Here is a 17,211-nt window from a genome sequence, read left to right as displayed (position 1 = left end):
GACTGCTGGGTTATTGCTGTCATGTATCTCTTGGCAAGATGAAGAATGGGGCCATAGCTGGATTTGTGGTTCTCAGTAAACAGGTTGATATAGAGCCTTCAACTATCACATTTAGACTTGTGTCCTGAATATTTTTTCCACTCAAATGGTGACCAGTGAAAAGGCAGCTCAGTAATTCCCTTTTGAAAACTACAGTAAACAGCACTACAGACGGTCAATATTGAATGTGAGGACTTCACAGTATTGCAATTTAAGATGCTTATCAGAGATGCATGTCAAAACTGATTACTTATGGAAATTGTGAGCTGCCTGCATGGGTATGAATGAATGTCCAGTTTTGCAAGTCGAGCAGTCAGTCATGTTTTGTTTGAACATGTCCCAAGAAGAATCAGAATGTATGACCAAAGAATTATCTTTAATTGAGTGCCACTAGTGACACATTTGAACCACTATTGAACTGTCTGTCTGTTAGCATATTGCTGTGATCAGAAATATTTTGGGAACATGTAAAATCCTGGATACGAGATATTTAAATTCTATGTAATAAAGTATATTGATCATGGCGGTATAATATTGATTGCCTGTGTTTATGCAGCCGAAATACGATTTCAACCTGTCTCCCCTATCCACATACACATGATTTGTGGGCCATATCACTCCCACTCGTCATCTCATAAAGTTATTTTCGATTAGCCTACCAAGGGAAAATATAGTTGTTGTTTATTTATTTTACAACCAAGTATACATATTTAATCCAGATCAATAAACTATGGAACGAACGAGATTGGGAATTGTCTTGTACACAAATGCGTGAAGGAAGAGACAGGCAACAAGCAGGCAACAAGTGCGAAACATCGCGACACAAAGCTCACGTCTACGGCAAATTTGACGTGGACGTCAATACAACAATGGCGGATGCAGTGGAAGAAGTTCTTCAGGGCAGCTGGTAATTTTATATTTTATGCGAGAAAGCTGTTATTATGGACAGGTCACAATCTGTCTTTAACATAACAAGCTTTTTCATTTCTAAATAGTATTATGCGCATACGTGGTCGGTCGCCACTAGCTACAAATACATGTGCAGCCTCGGCTGGAGAGGGACCGGAGCTTTCCCAGCTAATCTCCCTTCCTCTGGATGGCAGCTCGGATCTGTTCGGCTTCAGCAAGAGAAATGCTGCTACTAGTTAGCTCGCATTCATAATCATGGGTGAACATAGTTAACTATGATTACTAAGATCGAATAACCGAATCATTTTGTTATTGTTTTGCCCCGATCTGTAGATAGCTTGTATCGATAGCCGGCTAGCTAGATGGCTGTCAAATGTGACGCGGGTGGCTTTGATTTGTCAGCTGGCTAGCTCTGCCATGGTCATCTGATACTATATATATTTGTAAAAGGCTTTGAGTATTTATCCGTTTTTTGTCTGTGTTCATTGTTGATAAAAGTTATAACTTACACGGTTCGTTCTTCGCCTGGTGATCCACCTAGCTTCGCTATATCGAGGTATTTGAAAACATTGTAGCTAGCTAGCAATGAAAGCAAGCTAGTAAGGATTTTTTAAACATGTCCAAGCCTGTCAAAAGCCGCTAGCTACCTAGAAAGGAAGTGTTGATTCTTTATCGCTCTTCAGCTCCATCATTCATGAGTAGACTATGATGACCTCAGCATTGACTCAGTCCCTTCCCCTCCCCAACCAAAAGAGGAAATCGCTTTCAATGATGGCAGGATGTTTATACACATACACACACACACACACACACACACACACACCATAAATTAGCTGAAATTGGGATAAACAAAGTGGTGTTTACTAGGACGCACCTCCACTTCTTCAATGGTTGGGTTAGCTCCACATTGAGACATACTAGTTCTTATACTGTACTGGTAAGTCAAGGTAGGCTACCACGAAGTAGTACGAATCCCAATATGGGCCTATGAAGCTCAATCTCCATCAGGGTGACTATGCTTTCATCAGAGTGTAAACAATGTACTGTACAGATAGTAATTCTCACTCTGTCAGCACTGACTCTGTGGTAAGCACCAGTGGATTTGGCTTGAAGGAAACTGAGCATTAGTGCAGCATTTAAACTCCCATTATTCCAACGAGATCTGTGAATGTGGCGAGCCTCTCCATCTTCCCCTGTAAAAGCAGTGACTAGTTATGGGGATGCCTGGGAAAGCTGAGAATGGTAAACAGGAGATTTCCGCTGCTGCTGTGAATGTGTGACTTTTTTGTGTGACGTTTTTTTGAGCTAGTCTTGTTGTTTTCTGGCAGATGGATGAGCCTTGTTGGATCCTGAGGCTACAATCCCTGCTCTGTGTGTGTGTGTGTGTGTGTGTGTGTGTGTGTGTGTGTGTGTGTGTGTGTGTGTGTGTGTGTGTGTGGGATAGCCTACTTGGCTTGATGGTTACTGAATTCAGACACATGAGAACAGGAGCCACTCTGAGGCGAAATGGAGAAGCTGACTGCATCTGTGCAGCAGCAGCAGCCCTGCCCTTTGGTTTGCTCGTGTCTGTGCGTGCGTGTGTGCATGTGTGTCTGCGCGTGTGTGTGTGTGTGTGTGTGTGTGTGTGTGTGTGCCGTTGCCCAGGTGTTCCAGCACAGCCTGTCTCAGCTTTCTCTGCCACTTTATGTAACCCGAGGTGCTGTGCAGCTGCTGATTCGCTCGTTCATTCACGATAATCTATGATGTCACTCTGCGGAAATGAAAGAAGAAAGAACGGGAAAAAAACAGACTGGAGAGTCAGATTTCATGTTTGCCTTTTGCTTGGTGGAGGATGGAGCGACATTCTGCTCTCTGAAATCTATATACCATGAGGATGACATTGCCTTTAGATAGATGCAGTCTGTATTGACTCGGGGAAGATGGTCTGCTTGGTTTCTGAGCTATAAGGGACCTAGCTTGGGTACCATAGTGACCGCAAGGACTTTGACCACTCAGCTGTTCCCCAGGGAGACCAAGCCCTGTTGTGAAAGCTGCTGATTATTATATGACTGTTCATATCTGATTAAAGACTCACTTATGTTGGACAGTGATTAGGTTTGCAAATTTCAAGGAATTTCATTAATCGATAACTGTTAACCTTAACAAACAATAGTCGATAAATTGATAAGAACGTCCTGCACTGGACTGCGCTTTGCTCGCTTCATTTATTTTGTCTTCTTCCGCTGTGTCTTTGAAATTTCTTGGCATCCCAATTAGCCTTCACTACATGGTGTGGCATCCTCATGTGCAGTCAGACCCTAAATCATGATTACATTTCACGCAACTCCCATTGATAATGTTCATTCCCCCAAAAAAAGTTCCATTCCATTAATAAGCAATTAATCGAGTAACCAAATCTTACTCAAGTAAATTCTTATCGGCAATTAATCATAGTCGATTAACTATTAACATCCCTAGCAGTGATTAAATCGTCTTTGGTCTTAGTGCTATGTACTGGAGCTTTGTGACTGTGCTTGCCCATTATGGCCCAAATCTGAAGGTTCATGTTAATATTGTAGCTATGTTTTTTGTGTCTTTGTTGTGGCTATTATTGTGGTTTGATTGGTTGATCTTTAATCTGGTAGATTCTCATTTCATGGTAGACATAGATGGACATATCCTGCCACATGACATGTGTTTCTGGTGAATAACACCAGAAGGAGAGGCTATCGGAACGTGAACCATCAGGACAGTTTTTCTCCTAGATGGGTCATGTCTTTGTCTGACTGGCTGGCATTTTCGTGCCGCACAGGGACCAGGATCTGGCCGAGGCCCTGGACTCCGGAGGGTCCGACATGGAGATGGAGCGGGCCGTCATCCAGGTCCAGGAGCTGCCAGCTCAACAGAGGGCCAAGATCTGGAAGGTGAGTGAGGAGGAGGGGGTTCGGAGGAACCGAGTGTAGGGGAAGAGGAGGTAGGTCAGGGGTCAGGGGTGGCGGGGGACGTGCTCCATGGCTAATCTATGTGAAACGACCGTCAGTGAGGTGGGGACCGTCTCACATGGTATTGATCCGCTGCTCATTATTAGAGAAATGCCGTCGGATCTACTGAGATTGCCTATACAGGAAAATGTGTACAAAGCGGATTAAGCATTTCAAGTGTTTTATTTGATGCTAAATCGGAGCAAAGTCTGTGTTTCCATGTACGAGAGAGTGACCTTCGCTAGCTGACACTGCTGCCTCTGTGTGTGTGCGTGCGCTGGCAGATTGCTCTGAATGTGGCGGGCAAGGGAGACAGCCTGTCCTCCTGGGACGGTGTCCTGGATCTGCCAGAACAGAAGCTCATTCACAACCGCAGCCGGCAGCTGATTGGTGAGTCAGGTGCATTTCGCCGTGTCCACTCCTTGCTCAGCAGCAGCACACAGAACAGAAACCAAAGCGAACGCGCCCACGCTAGAACGAACAGAGGGAAAAGCTCAGTGTCATGAGTCCAAATCACACAGAGCAAGCTCAGTCCTTTTAAAATGTCAAGTAGGCCTCTAGCGAGCCTGTAAGCTATCAACCTTCGTAATGTAGACTCAGCCCTCTCTTTGTTGGGGGGGGAGCAGCACCAGGGACTCTGCCCAAGAAAGGTCCATCTTTCACACAGACAAATTGCGTTCCCCCCGCCTCACATGCTCACGACTAATCCAAATTCAAGGCTTTTATTGTCATGTGTATTATAAAATGCACTCTCAGACATCAAGACATAACTTAAGACATAAGACAGTAAGTACCCAGGGTTTTTAGAGGATGTTTTGCCCCCCAAAGAGATTTTAGCTAGAGCCAAAGGAAAATCACCAGTGCCAAAATGCTAAAAATTGAGAATAAAAATAGCAATTCAAATCCTCTCCAGATGTGTTTGATAGCTTGTTTCAAGTGCAGCCGATCCCTCTCCCTTTCATTGTCCATGGTTTGGACCACTAGTAATCGAGATCGTTAATAGACAGGTGATCAGTATCTTAAACTTTTTGGCTTCATATCCATTTTGTGTCATGTCGGGAGATTTCCCGCAATATTGAAAAGTGAGTTCAGTCAAAACGACATCGAAGAATACAGGCATATATGCCTGTAGGCTACTCAACTACAGCTACTAAACGGAGGTTTCCCCCCAACATTCTGTGTGCATCACCCCCCAATGACCCATTCTGAACCAGGAAAAACCCTGCTAGCCATCTGTTGAATTTCTGTTTGCTAGCTCCTATAGGAGCTGGAGGGAAGCTTATAGAAAGAGGTGCCTTTCTGTAGAGCACCCTTACCGGAAGATTTTTATTTTTTACGCGTTGAACTCAAATCCAAACGAGAAATTAAATTCAACAGACAGTGAGCCTCAAGTCATATGCCATTAGTGGGAGGCAACCCCTCAGTGGAAGAGAATAAAGTGTATGTTGCTGTATTCAGACCAGCTGGGGGTGTTGGAGGAGGAGGGCAGCGCCATGGTGTCGGATGTGGAGTCAGTCATCACGTTCTACTGTAAGTCGCGGAATATCACCTTCACCCCGGAGCTGAGCTGGCCGCACCTGCTCAAACCCCTGCTGGGCCTCCAGCTGCCGCGCAGCCACCTCTACAACTGCTTCTATGCCATCATGAACAAGTACATCCCAAGGTGAGATATCCATCCTCTCTCCCTCTTCTTCTCTCTCCCTCTCTCTCTCTTTCTCTCTCTCTATCTCTCACTCTATCTTTGTTCCTTTCTCTCACTCTCTCTCCCATTCTCTCTCCCATTCTCTCTCTCTCTCTCTCTTTCTCTCTCTCTCTCTCTCTCTCTCTCTCTCTCTCTCTCTCTCTCTCTCTCTCTCTCTCTCTCTCTCTCTCTCTCTCTCTCTCTCTCTCTATATATATATATATATCTTTGTTCCTTTCTCTCACTCTCTCTCACTCAGGGTTTCTCCTGCAAAGAAAATTACAAGGCAACCGCCTCCGTCAAATTTCGTGCCGCTTCCAGCTCAACAAAAAAAAAATCACGAAGACCTGCCAACTTGTACACATTTTGCATAGTTTGCACTAGTTTTTTGTTTTCCAGTGATTTATGTTGTAAAATTTTAGTCTGTGCAACCTCAAAATATAATTGGGAGCATTTGTGCGAGTGCACATAATTGTTCTGGTGCGACCTTTTTTCGATTTAGACGATTCGCTAGTTACACACCTACGTGCAGTGTTGTTCGCGGTAGCAGTGAAAACAAAAGTTTTCCTCCCATGACTTAAGCAGCCATATCTCGACTTAGGAGGGTTGCAGAAACACGTGGACTGGGACAAAGCTCTCAACTCTCAACCTGAACGCATCCGGCATATTGAGCTGAAGCTCTCAAGCTCATGTTATCGAACAGACAATGCTTTCTCTATGGGAGTGTGGAGCCAGTTCTTTCATTGACATAAAACCGCTAGTCCACTGTGTAGCCTACATGTTTGACCTGACAACCTACATTATAGTAACTTGAGGCCTAGATGTGCCCTCAAATGTTCTAGGCTGTTTATTATTTAAAAATAAACACAATGAAATTGGATAATGTAGGCTAATATGGCATTTTCAGCCAGGAAAAACCCTCCTACTCTCCCTTTTTCTCCCTCTCTCTCCCTCTATCTCTCTCCCTCCCCCTCATTCTCTTCATCCATCCACACACACACACACACACACACACACAGTGGACTCTATCATGTAATAAGCTGCTTCATGTCCATCTGCAGGGACTGTGTGCAGAAGGGTCGACCCTTCCACCTGTACAGGCTGCTGCTGCAGTACCACGAGCCGGAGCTCTGCTCCTTCCTGGACACCAAAAAGATCACCCCCGACTCCTACGCCATCAGCTGGGTCAGTCTCTCACTCTGGATTAGGGTTCTGAATAGTTCTCTTGGGTCAGTTGCTGTAGTCGGTTTGGGGTTCTGACTGTGTGTGTGTGTGTGTGTGTGTGTGTGTGTGTGTGTGTGTGTGTGTGTGTGTGTGTGTGTGTGTGTGTGTGTGTGTGTGTGTGTGTGTGTGTGTGTGTGTGTGTGTGTGTGTGTGTGTGTGTGTGTGTGTGTGTGTGTGTGTGTGTGTGTGTGTGTGTGTGTGTGTGTGTGTGTGTGTGTGTGTCTCTCACACCTATAGCTGGGCAGTCTGTTTGCCAGTCACTGCCTTCCCGACGTCACCCAGGCCATGTGGGACATCTACCTCCAGCAGGCGGACCCCTTCCTCATCTTCTTCCTCATGCTCATCATCCTCGTCAACGCCAAGTAGGCCCCCCTCCCTCCCTCCCTCCCCGCAGGCCAGGTACAGACTGTCAGTGTGAAGGTTAGGATCTGACCGGCCTTGTTTGTGTCCCCTGTAGAGACAGCGTCCTCACACAAGAGGGACACAGTAAAGAGGACATCATCAGTAAGTTGTCTGCCGGCTCTCTACATACATACGGCCTGTGTGTGGACATGCTGTGTGTCCAAGGATGGGATCTGACGTGTGTGTGTGCATGTGTGTGTGCGCGTGTGTGTGTGTTACAGAGATGCTGGTGGAGTCTCCTGCTCTCCTGGAGGCCGAGGACATAGAGGACCTGTTCTCTCTGGCGCAGTATTACTACAGCAAGACCCCACTGTCACTGAGGAAGGTACGCCGCTACTGCTGCCGTTACACCTGCAGAGGTGGTCACATACGGCTCCTTAGGACCCGGGGGGAGACTCTGAAGGGTCGGGTGGCCCTGGAGAAGGATCAGAGAATTGACCACAGGGAGACATGCCTGGGGAATGAAGGAATAGCGAATTAATTGCCTGGAGAATGAGTGAATTGCCCGGAGAACGAATGAATCGGCCGGAGAACGAATGAATCACCCGGGGAACTAATGAATCACCCGGAGAATGAATGAATCGCCCGGAGAATGAATGAATGAATCGCCCGGAGAATGAATGAATCGGCCGGAGAATTAATGAATCGGCCGGAGAATGAATGAATCGCCCGGACATTGAATGACAGCCAGTCAGCCTGTTCTCTTTGCTTCTCTGTTCTCTGTCTCTGCAGGAGAACCAGAATCTGTTCGGCAGCAGCCTGGTGGCTCTGAGGGAGGAGGACATGGACCTGAGCCAGGCGCTGTGTCTCCCCGTGTCTGTCCCCGAGATCCTGCAGGCCAACCAGCTGCAACCGGTGAGTGAGCTCCTCCCCACGGGTCCAAACGGCCGGCCTCGCTCGCCCAGCCCGGGGTAGCAAGAGGGGGGACAGGAACCGCAAATAGAACAGAATGGACAGCGGCGTGTTCCCGTCTGTTTCAGGAAGGCGTGCGGTTCTTCGTGGTCGACTGTCGCCCTGCGGAGCAGTACAACGCCGGGCATCTGTCCACCGCCTTCCATCTGGACTCTGACCTGGTGAGAAACCTCGGGGGGGGGGGGGGGTCAGAGGTCATGTGGAAAGTTTGTATGTCGAATAACTTTGAATAGTGATAATGTACCATATTGGCCTCTAGAACATAGAACATGTCCTCATCCCTCTCTGTTCCTCGTGTGTGCGTGTGTGCGTGCGTGCGTGCGTGCGTGCGTGCGTGTGTGTGTGTGTGTGTCCGCCCGTCCGTCCGTACACAGATGCTCCAGAACCCCTCGGAGTTCGCCCTGTCTGTCAAGTCTCTGCTGGAGGCCCAGAAGCAGTCCCTGGAGTCGGGCTCCGTGGCCAGCGGGGAGCACCTGTGCTTCATGGGCAGCGGGAGAGAGGAGGAGGACATGTACATGAACATGGTGCTGGCTCACTTCCTGCAGGTTAGGACGATGACGGGAGGGGGGCGAGGAAACGGGAGGAGGTGCATTAACCGACTCCCACCGACTGTTGGGAAACGGTCACGGTTACAATGTCAGTTTAAAGTCATAGGCCCGGCTGCTACTAATACTAACTAATAACGGACTCTCCGTTACAGAAAAACAAAGAGTACGTCAGCATCGCGAAGGGTGGTTTTATGGGTGAGTTTGTTTACAGCTGATACCGCGCGGCGCAGGGTATGCTGCTCACAAATTAGCTTTGGGCTGCGTGAAAACATGAGCATTTCTGACCGTTGCTTTGTGACGCCAGCCCTGCAGCAGCACCTGGCCGACATGAACATCGAGGGTCAAGACAGCTCCTATCTTCACTGGATCGTCAGCACCTCAGGATCCCACAGCAGCCTCAGCTCTGCCGACGTGAGTCCTTCCGTGGTCGTCCGACGCACGCACACATGCACGCACGCACGCACGCACACACACACACACACACACACACACACACACACACACAGCAGTCCACAGGGATCTCAGAATCAGGTTCAGATTTAGGAATTTTCCTTGGTCTGTTGTTGCATGACAATAAACAGTGCCAAATAACAACAACAAAGACCATATTGGGTATTGTGTTCCCGCCCCCATCTTCCATTTCCTGTTTATTCATTGTTGTCCTCCTCCCTTCCTCTGGTCCTCCAGGGAGACTCGTTGGGAAACGCAGCGGACGGCAAAGGCGTCAAGTCCCTGGTCAACAAGATGACCTTTGCCCTCAAGTCCAAGTCTGTAAACGTGAAGGAGAAGATGATCAGCTTCATAGAGAACACCTCTACCCCGGTGGACAGGTGGGCAGCTCCTCCCATTGGTCCAAATCCTGTCGTGTACCTGCTCCAACATCCCTCGTTCTAAACCTCCCCTCATAACCAGGACCCATAACTGTCACACTTCATATTGATTTTCTAATCAATTATCTCATCAGAGGACATTCTTTTTTAATGATCTAATCAGGGTTATTATTTATTTTCACCTCTGTAATTCCATAATCAATCTTTTTTACCATTATTTACAGTAGAAATGATAATGACCAGCAGCTTGATTTAACCCTATCCCTGGGCTCACCATACCTTGTGCCTTATCCCATGCTAGAATATCTTTCACTCTGCCCTGGCCAGAGAAGGCGATCCCGGATCGGTAAGAGTTCACCACCAGCGCCGAGCTGTTCCTCACCGGCATGACCACCCCCCTGGTTCCGGCCCCCCACAACCCTGCCCAGGGGGGGAGGGCCAGCCTTGGGCCCCGGGGCCGGGGGCCACTACAGGCTGGAATCTCGGCCTCCTGCGCCTCACTAACGCATGCTTATTAACAACACAGGTGTATCACCATATACACCCTGGCTTCCCCTCCCTCCCTCACTCACCCTCCCCCCTCACTCACTCACCCTGTTACTCCAGCCCATAGCTTTGTCCTGGATGGGGTGGATATGTGCACAGCTCCTAGGATCTGAAGTGTCACCTGATATCACTGTCACTGTGCCCCCCCCCCCCCCCCCCCACTAACAATATCCAGCACTCTGTCTCTGTCAACATTCCAGTGGAGCAGCTCTTTGTCCATCCTGACAGCAGCTGTTTGCTTTCATACTTGTAGGTTTAGTTCACGTTAGTCCACGTCTCTCTCTCTAGGCTTGCTGTATATGCTGTGTTAGAGGACGGGGCTCGGTCGCAACACTGGTCGCTTGGAAATCCATCTGTAGTTTCTGTCATTTCACTCCTGGCGTCTGAGGTGATGGCCCCGGGCAGTGTGGCTGTATTTGGTCCACTATGTATGCGTCTCGTTTCCAAGCATGTTTCATTTGGTTAACAGAGCATATGATGTCATGACTAATAATAGCTGTTTTCTTCATCCTCAGTAGCGTAACTTAGTGTAGGTGACCGTCTACTCCTTGATTGGCCTGATTGTCAGGCTGGATTGGATGCCTGAGAGAGCACAGACCGCAGGGCAGTTGTCTGTGTGCGTGCCTGTGTTTCTGTGTGTGTGTGTGTGTGTGTGTGTGTTAGCCTGGTAAACCAGACTCATTGCGAAATTTTCCTGACGTTTTCTCTGAGTCTGGACTTTGAGCCGCCCAGAGCGATTTGAGTGGGCGGGAGTACTTGCCTTGACAGACGAACTCCTTCAGCCAATCAGCGCAACACAACAGCCAAGTGCCAAATCCAGTCGTAAGAATGACGAAAATGTATTTTCCGCTGAGAAACTCCACTCTTGTTCTTCTTTAATTGTTATTGAGTCTATTTCTGCAATAACTACACTTATGGCTGTGTTTATTCTTGTAACATTAACGTTACTGCTCGTTGCTCCGGGACCTACCATTGCGGTTCTACTACTGGCGTAGTCCTGTTTTTCATGTAATCTGCGGGAACCAATCAGGGTCTGCGGGCGGAACAGCAGTTAAAATGCAGTCTCCTGATTGGTGCCCCATTTTCTGGGAAAATTCAAATTGCTCTGGGTGGGTGGGAGTCCTGACTCAGAAAAAACGTCAACATTTTTTGCGATGAGTCGGGTTTACCAAGCGATGTGAGGAGGGGTCTTGTGTATAAAGCAGACCTCCTACCCTCTCTCTCTGTCCCTCTCTCGCTCTCTCTGTCCCTCTCTCTCTCTATCTCGGTCCCTCTCTCTCTCTCTCTGTCCCTCTCTCTCTCTCTGTCCCTCTCTCTCTCTCTGTCCTCTCTCTCTCTCTGTCCCTCTCTCTCTCTCTCTCTCTCTCTGTCCTCTCTCTCTCTCTGTCCCTCTCTCTCTCTGTCCCTCTCTCTCTCTCTCTGTCCCTCTCTCTCTCTGTCCCTCTCTCTCTCTCTGTCCCTCCCCAGGCACGTCAGCAGCAGTGACAGGGTGGGGAAGCCCTACAGGGGGGTGAAGCCTGTGTTCAGCATCGGTGATGAGGAGGAGTATGACACAGGTAAGTGGGCCTCTGGACTCCACACAACTACAACTAATTGATCAGTCAGTCAGTCAATCCACTCGTCAGTTCCTACTCTTGACTTTTGAACGCTTCCTCACCGTCCCCGGAATGTTCCGTCTCCACAGATGAGATCGACAGCTCGTCCATTTCGGACGACGACAGGAAGGAGATTGTCAACATTCAGACCTGGATTAACAAACCCGATGTGAAGAATCACATTCCGTGCAACGAGGTCAAAGAGACCGGACACATGTTCCCAAGGTTGGTCTGCTCTCAAATACAATACAGCTGTACTAATCCCTATGCTATTAATGCATTAACCTCGTAGCAGTCGGACGAATGTCTTTCCGAGCAGTAGCCTAATCTGTCAGTCTTAATCTTTCTTAAAGGTGATATAGATAATATTTTATGTAGATGAATCATTTTTAAACAAGCATGAATTCACAATAGCTGCGACCATGTGCATGCATGCATCTATGCATACATGCATTCACACACAACCTCACAAATAATGTTACACTAGGCATCACATTATGATAAACTTCCAGAGGCATCATAAATGGATTTGGATATTTGTTTTTTTTCTCGAAAACAAATACAATACATAATGGTCAGAGAAATATTGTAAAGTGCTTCTTGCTCCAGTAAGAGATCATGTGTGAATTGGTGTAGAAGTGATCTAGCAGACGACCCTCCAGATGAGTGGGATGTTTCATAAGTTGCTTCCCATTATCTTTAGCTCTCTGACTAATTAAATCCAACAATGACAGTAGCCAATAAAGACCCATTTCCACCGCATAGTACAGGCTCAACTTGATTCAACTCAACTTGGTTGACCTTTTTCACTACGCTTTCCACCGAAATGGTATACTCCTAAATGTAACTGGTCATCATGACCATATAGAGGGGTTTCAGAATATAGAGGGGTCTTGTTCTGGGTCTGGCCTGGGTCTGATTCCGGTTCCGGGTCTGGGGCCTCATTAATAAAGCTTGTGTACGCACAAAAGAATGCGTACACCACTCCTGAGAAAACTTTGGGATTTATAAAACACAAACTTGATGGGAGAATGGCGGAGAATGTGCTCCAAGCACACTCTGACCCATGCGTACGCACATTTCTGGCAAAATGAGAAACTGCGATCGTAATGGCAGAAAGGTGAAACCCGAGAAACGCTTTGAAATTGACACACTCGGATATATTTATTGACACAACAATAAATATATCCGATATTGCAAAATAACCCCTCAAATATGATGTCCAACCGGGAATCATAAAAAATTGGATCTGTCATCGCTAAACAATTGATTGATTTATTCTCATAAATAATTCCTGTATTTATTTATTCTCATAAATAATCATGTGGACAGCGTAAGCTATGTGCTCAAAGCAATCACTTTAATTCAAATACTGTTAATAACTTGTGAATGGCCTTCATATTTACACTGCTATGTGAATCCCAACTTTGGTAGAGCAACAATCACTCTAGTCGTAGAGAAGCCCCTCTCACCTCGGGGAAAATGACAGTGCCAACATGCAGCCTAGCCTTCCGCAACAAGAAATCTCCAAGTGTGCTCTGTTGTGCATGACATAGTTACTCAGGCAATGTGTAGGCTATTATGTTATAAGGATAATATGATTCACTGTAAGCTATGTTACACAGAAATAGGCTGTGTTTGTTGGTGGTGTTTCATTGCCTCATTACCCAGAAATGAAATCAATCAATCAATCACGTGTGGGGTTCATATATTGTCAATGACAGTCACACCTGTTCCATATAATCATGTCCGTGGGTGGGTATAAAAAGGCATGCAATTCCAATGCATAATGATGCACAATGGCTAAATATGTACTGCAGTTGGATGATGTGGAGGGAGGAATTCGGAGAGAGTGAGTCTTCACAGACCAGCACGACCTACTGGCCAATGATGACGCTTCTTTGCTGCCACGTTTGGCGTCATGTTAGATTTGGGTTGTATCGATTTCTGTGAATTCGAGGCGTTTCACTGGCCATTTATGGGCGTTGAGGGTGGGACAACACGCACGCTCACATGCGCCAGGTTTAGAGTTGATTGAGATTTATAATGGGGAACCGGCGTGGGACATGCATGCGCACTTCATTATAAATCGGAAAATCGTTGTGTGTACCTTTTGGAACTTGCAGATGTCCGCAACCCTTAGTACGCGAATCCTGAGCAAGGTTTTATAAATGAGGCCCCTGGTCTGGTTCTGGGTCCGATCTGGTGCTGGTGCTGGGGCTGCGGCTGGGGCTGGGTCTAACAATTCTCTCTCTCTCTCTCACTCGGGACCTCGCTACTCGACATAATGCTCAACACAACTTAGTATGTTGTGCCGATCGCCCCCTTGTTTGTTTCAACAACAATGTTCTCCTGGTGGGACAGTAAAGACGACCTTGACTTATACGGTACGACTTGACGCCACATCTGACATCTGGTCCTTGTGTCTCCCCAGTCACCTGCTGATCACAGCCACCCACATGTACTGCCTGAGGGAGATCGCCTCGCGGAAGGGCTTCTCCTACATCCAGTCCAGACAGCCACTCAACTCTGTGGTGAAGATCACCTCCAAGAAGAAGCACCCGGAACTCATCACGTTCAAGTTCGGTAGCAGCAACGCGGCTGGAGTGGAGATCTCGGCAGTAGAGAGGTACTGGCACCTGTACTTAATTTAATTTAATAGTTGGGAGCCTTTGTTATGCTTCGCTAGCTAACCTTCATCTGTAACATGCAGTACAGGAGTCCAATACTGTACACCAGTCATTCTCAACCAGTGGTCCTCAGAGCTCCATCAAGGGGGCTGCAGAGGCAGTGGTTAGAAAACCAAATGGTTAGAAAAAAAATAAGTTTAAATGAACATTTATATAAGAATTCACATATAAATAAAAAAAATGTCAAGTTAAAATGTATAATTTCAATGACCAGTTACGTTTGAATATCACGCCAATCACGTGTTGGTGTTGAGGCAGTGTTCAGCTAACGTCGCTAGCCCACGGATCTCATGTATTTGGGAAGGTGGTCTTTTGATTTTTTTTTTTTAACAATTACAAGTGGGCCTTAAGATACAAAAGGTTGAGAACGGGGCGGCTGTGGCTCAGTAAAGCGGGTCGCCCAATGATCGTAGGGTCGGCAGTTCGAATCCTGCCTCCTGTCCACATGTCGAAGTATCCTTGGCCAAAACACTGAACCTCAAATTGCTCCCAATTATCAGGCTAGCAGGGATGCCAGCTGCCGCCATTGGTGTGTGAATGTGTGTGAATGGGTGAATGAACGGCCTTTGTAAAGTGCTTTGGATAATGTATGACATGTATCATACATGACTGACGTCGCCACATCTTAACAGTACCCCCCCTCTTCACCCAGGTATTTGATACCCAATGCAGGCGATGCCACCAAGGCCATCAAGCAGCAGATCATGAAGGTTCTAGATGCTCTGGAGAGCTCCTAAGCGGAGAGGGCCCAACCCCTGGCTGGCTGTGAGAGAGGACCCGCTGTAGAGGAGTGTGTGTATGTGTGTCAGCTGGGGGGGGGGGGCAGGACAGGACGTCGCTCCTCTCTCTGTCCGCCTCCTCCCAGGACAGAGGCAGCCACGGCGTTGGACGACCCACCTCTCTCTCTCTCCCTGTGGGTTGCAGAGGTGGGCTGGTCACTGACTGACTGACTGGACATGTAGGACTGTGTGTGTTGAGAAACTGTGCTCTCCCACTGCTCTCACCATACTGATTAAACTAAGGTTATGGCGTTTGAATGGTTTGACGTTTGAATGGTTTGTCTTTATGTTGGGGGGAAAAAATTGTTTAAATTATTATTTGTCAAACAGGTTATATAATTGCATTGCAGTTGCTAAAGTATCCCCTCGCACCTTAAAACGAGTCCATTCCTACTCCAAATGACAAACATGCAAAGTGTGCATGACGAGAGTGCAGGTCAGAGACGGTGTTCATCTTGGGTATCATGGAGCCCATAACTGTCAGCATTTGAACAGCTACAGTATTAGACAGCACATGTGTACTCAGTGTTTGGATATACGTATACTTGAAGCGTACTCAGAGGTTGAGGTGTATTCACAACAGCTGCTGAGATCACGTCCCTTAAGTAAGATCATTGAACTTATAATGGCTGGCTTAGCGGTATCTTCCTTTTTGATCAGTCCAATAGTGACAATAGCCAAGTATAATGGTAAAGTATTTGGTTTAAGAGGTGCTGAGGAGGGTTCATTACCCCAGGGACAGACTCTGCTCTACAGTTGGAATAAAAAGCGACAGCATTTTTACTACTCTGTCCCTTAACTCTCCCGAGAGAATGTCACTTCCTCAAAGGCTGAGACTGCACACAAGGTTTCAACTCCTACCTGTTGTGGTAGTGCTTATTTAAAATGCTTTTGTTTGATGTCATGCGATAACTGTTTTTGATACGTGTCCTTGAAAGGTTTTCTTTCCAGCTCACAGCCTTAAATAGAAATGATTTGAGGATGTTTATAAATATGTACTGTATATAATGTAAACTGCTCCATATCAAAACTGATATTTGCAACATTTTGAACACACTGTACCCAGAAGGTAAGGATATGCGGTTGATATTTAACCGGTTGCTGACTAGTCAGACCAGCCATGTAAACCATTTATAAAATGTCTATGAAAAACGTGTTTGTCGTCTGCTTTTATGTGTATCATAACCACTCTTCTCTTGTTTATAAGCTACTTTCTGAAGGGTTTGAGTTGGGACTGTTCTAGTCTATCATTCTTACCAGACATTTAGACGATTTGGATAAAGATTTAATTAAAGGAGCTGAAGGCACATGAGTGGTAAATCAGAAAGTCTGAATAACTGGTCGCTTTTCTTTTTAGTTTTCCCATACACACAAGAATTGTATTACAAATTGTCAGTATTCTGATCTCTAGAATAATAAGTCATTGGTCATCACAATATCAGGAAATACGTTATTTTGGCTGTTAGGCTTACTCTGGCATTACAGGGTGTTGTAGCTGAAAGTTCTACATTAAACAATTTGGTGTTCCAAGTAAGTAGGCTATTGGAACTACTCATTGGAAATTGTACTTCATTTGCACCTTACCCCACTTATTTTTTGTAACCACTTTTAATTTTAATAAAGTTTATTTGAACTATTGTGTGTATACGTTATACTGTGTGACTGTTAATGTTAAAAGATAATCCAAGGATCACAGATCAATGTTGAAGACAGCATCTGTTTATCGTGGACACATCTGAACAGCCTCCCACACACACACAGTAATATAAACAACCATAAAAACAGAAATGTACACTGACATTCTTCTGACAAAGTACATCTTCATATCAAACCTGATTTACTTGATGGTAAAACAACCTGATTTACTTGATGGTAAAACAACTGAAACACATATTACATCCATTATCAAAAAAACAACTTTTAATCAGTATTTTAGTTTATAAATGAAATAAAACAAAATTAAAGAAACAACAAAAACAAATTTATAAAAACGGTACTTTTACTCTCAGTTGGTACTGGATTGGTCCGGCACATGATTGGGTTTGGAATTCCTCCTCAGGGCATCTAGTTCCTGCTCGCTCTTCCTGCCCCTCTTA

The 17,211-nt window shown here is 46.3% G+C and overlaps 1 protein-coding gene across 2 annotated transcripts; it reads left to right on the top strand.

Annotated features, from left to right (window-relative positions):
• Positions 1-908: 908 nt before the first annotated feature.
• On the top strand, positions 909-16,696 carry tbc1d23 (TBC1 domain family, member 23; the record flags this gene model as incomplete). 2 transcript variants are annotated; one of them, XM_084445027.1, is made up of 19 exons in its annotated part: positions 909-946; positions 3,740-3,851; positions 4,193-4,298; positions 5,367-5,571; positions 6,651-6,774; positions 7,051-7,175; positions 7,271-7,317; positions 7,437-7,540; positions 7,948-8,070; positions 8,196-8,288; positions 8,502-8,672; positions 8,828-8,870; positions 8,980-9,086; positions 9,363-9,505; positions 9,807-9,851; positions 11,519-11,607; positions 11,736-11,871; positions 14,081-14,275; positions 14,989-16,696. In XM_084445027.1, the coding sequence occupies 19 exons, from the start codon at positions 909-911 to the stop codon at positions 15,071-15,073; spliced, it is 2,091 nt and encodes a 696-aa protein (XP_084301153.1). In that variant the 3' UTR covers positions 15,074-16,696. The 2 variants fall into 2 exon arrangements, with proteins under 2 accessions (XP_084301153.1, XP_084301154.1); XM_084445028.1 differs by lacking the exon at positions 9,807-9,851.
• Positions 16,697-17,211: the final 515 nt, after the last annotated feature.

This window comes from Borostomias antarcticus (genome assembly GCF_949987555.1).
Source record: "Borostomias antarcticus genome assembly, chromosome: 10".
NCBI classification, from domain to species: domain Eukaryota; kingdom Metazoa; phylum Chordata; class Actinopteri; order Stomiiformes; family Stomiidae; genus Borostomias; species Borostomias antarcticus.
Note: the sequence above shows the minus strand (reverse complement) of the source record. Positions and strands in the feature narration are given on the sequence as shown.